Source organism: Brassica oleracea, chromosome C7, assembly GCF_000695525.1.
Source record: "Brassica oleracea var. oleracea cultivar TO1000 chromosome C7, BOL, whole genome shotgun sequence".
NCBI lineage: Eukaryota > Viridiplantae > Streptophyta > Magnoliopsida > Brassicales > Brassicaceae > Brassica > Brassica oleracea.
In genome coordinates this window covers 38,944,460-38,947,381 of record NC_027754.1, presented here as the reverse complement: position 1 = coordinate 38,947,381, position 2,922 = coordinate 38,944,460, and the positions used below count along the sequence as shown (strand labels likewise).

Sequence of the window (2,922 nt, the reverse complement as noted above, 5' to 3'; positions counted from 1 at the left end):
TTTAGCGTCTTTATTTTTAATAAGAGGTGTTTGAATCTCACTCATTGACTTTAGAAAAATAACAAGCATTTATGAGAGTCTTATTATAAGAGTACAAAATATTTTTATACGAGATTTTTAGTTTGAAAAATAAGCAAACACATGGCCAAATCACAGCTTTAAATTACTTTCAGCAATTTATTTGACATTTCACAGTCACACTCTCGACCTATCCCTCTCGCTCACACTCTCCTGAAACGACTTCGACCAGCAAGAACAATGGTTTTAGTTAATCTTCACACCGATGGTCAACCAATTATCATCAACAGACGCATGTTGACCTGGTACTTGCTACGCATGAGAGATCAAACAAGAAACCGACAATCTCAACCGGTTCAAGATCTGAATCTCCTTGGTTTACCTTTACCGGGTATTAATGGACTGGGTCAAGAGAATGGCTTGCAGAACCACGAGCAGCAAAGAGAAGAATGGGTGATTTCAGTGAAAGGCAAGATGGAGCAAGCACTTCGAGACGGTTCCACAACTAGTTGGGACAAACTCTGTATTTATAGAGTTCCACTTCACCTGCAAGAAAACGACAAGAAGTCCTACTTCCCTCAAACCGTCTCGCTAGGTCCGTACCATCATGGCAACAAACATCTTCTGCCCATGGAGTTTCACAAGTGGCGTGCAGTCAACATGATCATGTCACGCACCGGGCAAGGCATTGAAATATATATTGATGCCATGAAAGAGCTTGAGGAGAGGGCTCGTGCTTGCTACCAAGGGCCTATTGCTTTAAGCGTTAATGAGTTCACAGAAATGCTTGTTCTTGATGGCTGTTTTGTCCTAGAGCTCTTCAGGGGAACTGTGGAAGGATTCCAGCCAATCGGGTAAAGTCTAAACAAGCTTACGGTTTTGTCTTGTTACTTGTTGTCTAATGTTGATTCAATTATCTAAAATTTTGAATTTTATTATTATTTTATTTTTTACTATGTTTTAAAATCATGTTTAACATCAGAGTTATGATCGCATCAAGTACATTACTGATGATACTATCTCACTCTTATTATTATTATTATTGTTTTGGCTGAGCAGATATGCACGCAACGATCCTGTTTTCGCCATGCGGGGATTGATGCATTCAATTCAACGTGACATGGTAATGCTGGAAAATCAACTACCTCTCTTCGTCCTAGACCGGTTATTAGAGCTACAGCTTGGTACACTGAACCAAACCGGTTTAGTGGCACAAGTAGCCGTTAAGTTCTTTGATCCACTAATGCCAACAGGAGAGGCCTCTACCAGATTGAACCCGTCAAAACTCAAGCCCTGGCTGGAAAGATCCTTGAACTCACTTGGCGACAATGGTGACTTGCACTGTCTAGATGTTTTCCGTCGAAGCCTCCTCAAGTTTAGTTATACACCGAATCCGAGGTCTGAGGAGGATCCGCTCCCATTGAACCTGGTGGACAAGCGACAACAACAACTCGTACATTGCGTGACGGAACTAAGAGAAGCTGGTGTTAAATTCAAGACAAGGAAAACCGACAGGTTTTGGGATATCCGGTTCGAACACGGTTGTCTAGAGATACCCAAACTACTAATCCATGACGGTAAGTCACAACGTTTTCGTTTATTTATTTCTGACTTTTTAGGTTTTCTAGTTCATTCCACATACATATAATTTACTATTTAGTTTCTTTCTTTATCCATCATCCACTGAAACTTTTTATATCTGTTTCTTGTTTTATATGTATTATTACAAATAATATATTTGTTAGGAATCATAATGTAATATCTAGATCCAGAAAAATGGTGTCCAGTTACGTAGCCTCATGATCAACTTTCTGTTGTTTTATTTTGTATAAAACTAAAATTTCATGGAACCCTCCTTGTGTTTATTGTAGGTACCAAATCCCTCTTTTCGAATCTTATAGCTTTCGAACAGTGCCATATTGACTCGACCAAGGACATAACATCATACATAATTTTCATGGATAATCTAATAAATTCTTCTGAAGATGTTAGCTACTTGCACTACTGTGGTATCATTGAACATTGGCTAGGGAGTGATGCTGAAGTTGCGGATTTGTTCAACAGGCTATGTCAGGAAGTGTTTTTCGATCCCAAAGATAGTTATTTATCTAAACTGTCTGATGAGGTTAACTATTACTATAGCCGTAGGTGGAATGCTTTGAAGGCTACTTTAAAACACAGGTACTTCAATAACCCTTGGGCATATTTCTCATTTTTCGCTGCAGTGATCCTGCTAGTGCTCACATTAGTCCAGAGCTTTTATGCTGTTTATGCTTATTATAAGCCACCTTCTTGACATTCATTGTCATTTTTTTTTTTCATTTCAGTTCTTGTTTTCCAATAAGTTGTATTTTCTTCTATGAAAGAAAAAAAAAGAAATTTATGCTGTTTATGATTATTATAATCCACCTTCTTGACATTCATTGTCATTATATTTTTCATTTCAGTTCTTGTTTTTCCAGGAAGTTGTATTTTCTTCTATGAAAGAAAAAAAAATGATGTTGTAACATTTTTAATTTTCAATAAGTTTGTGTAAGAAAAACAGATTAAACTGTTTAATTTTGGATAATTTTTTGTAAAACTAATAGTGAAAATTGTTCAATCACAAGTACACATAAAACAATGATTTATATATAAAGAGTTAGGACCAATTCACTAATCACCAATTGGTTTTAAGTTGGAAACTCATATTAAACTCAAATCTAATATAGTATCAGAGTTCAGATCCTAAATACCTTAAACTCCTAATTAATATAAACCTTTCGACCGGGTAGAAAAGTCGTGGTTAACCTTTCCGACCGGATATAAAGGTCGTATTAAACTCGCTCGACCGAGTATAAATGTCATAAAATTCTGAAATTTCTGACCGATAAAAGCTATCATCTTGAGGAGGGGTATTAGAGA

General features: G+C 36.8%; 1 protein-coding gene across 1 annotated transcript; it reads left to right on the top strand.

The window, feature by feature from the left end:
* Nucleotides 1–207: 207 nt before the first annotated feature.
* On the top strand, nucleotides 208–2,321 carry LOC106305577 (UPF0481 protein At3g47200-like). The gene is made up of 3 exons (XM_013741935.1): nucleotides 208–872; nucleotides 1,078–1,595; nucleotides 1,890–2,321. The coding sequence occupies exons 1-3, from the start codon at nucleotides 259–261 to the stop codon at nucleotides 2,312–2,314; spliced, it is 1,557 nt and encodes a 518-aa protein (XP_013597389.1). The 5' UTR covers nucleotides 208–258; the 3' UTR covers nucleotides 2,315–2,321.
* Nucleotides 2,322–2,922: the final 601 nt, after the last annotated feature.

What these genes read in the sequence shown, in the direction of transcription:
- LOC106305577 (XM_013741935.1), top strand. Translation starts at nt 259, where the DNA reads ATGGTTTTAGTTAATCTTCACACCGATGGTCAACCAATTATCATCAAC. An exon ending in GAAGGATTCCAGCCAATCGG is followed by an intron (nt 873 to 1,077) that starts GTAAAGTCTAAA and finishes TTGGCTGAGCAG; the next exon opens with ATATGCACGCAACGATCCTG. An exon ending in CAAACTACTAATCCATGACG is followed by an intron (nt 1,596 to 1,889) that starts GTAAGTCACAAC and finishes TGTTTATTGTAG; the next exon opens with GTACCAAATCCCTCTTTTCG.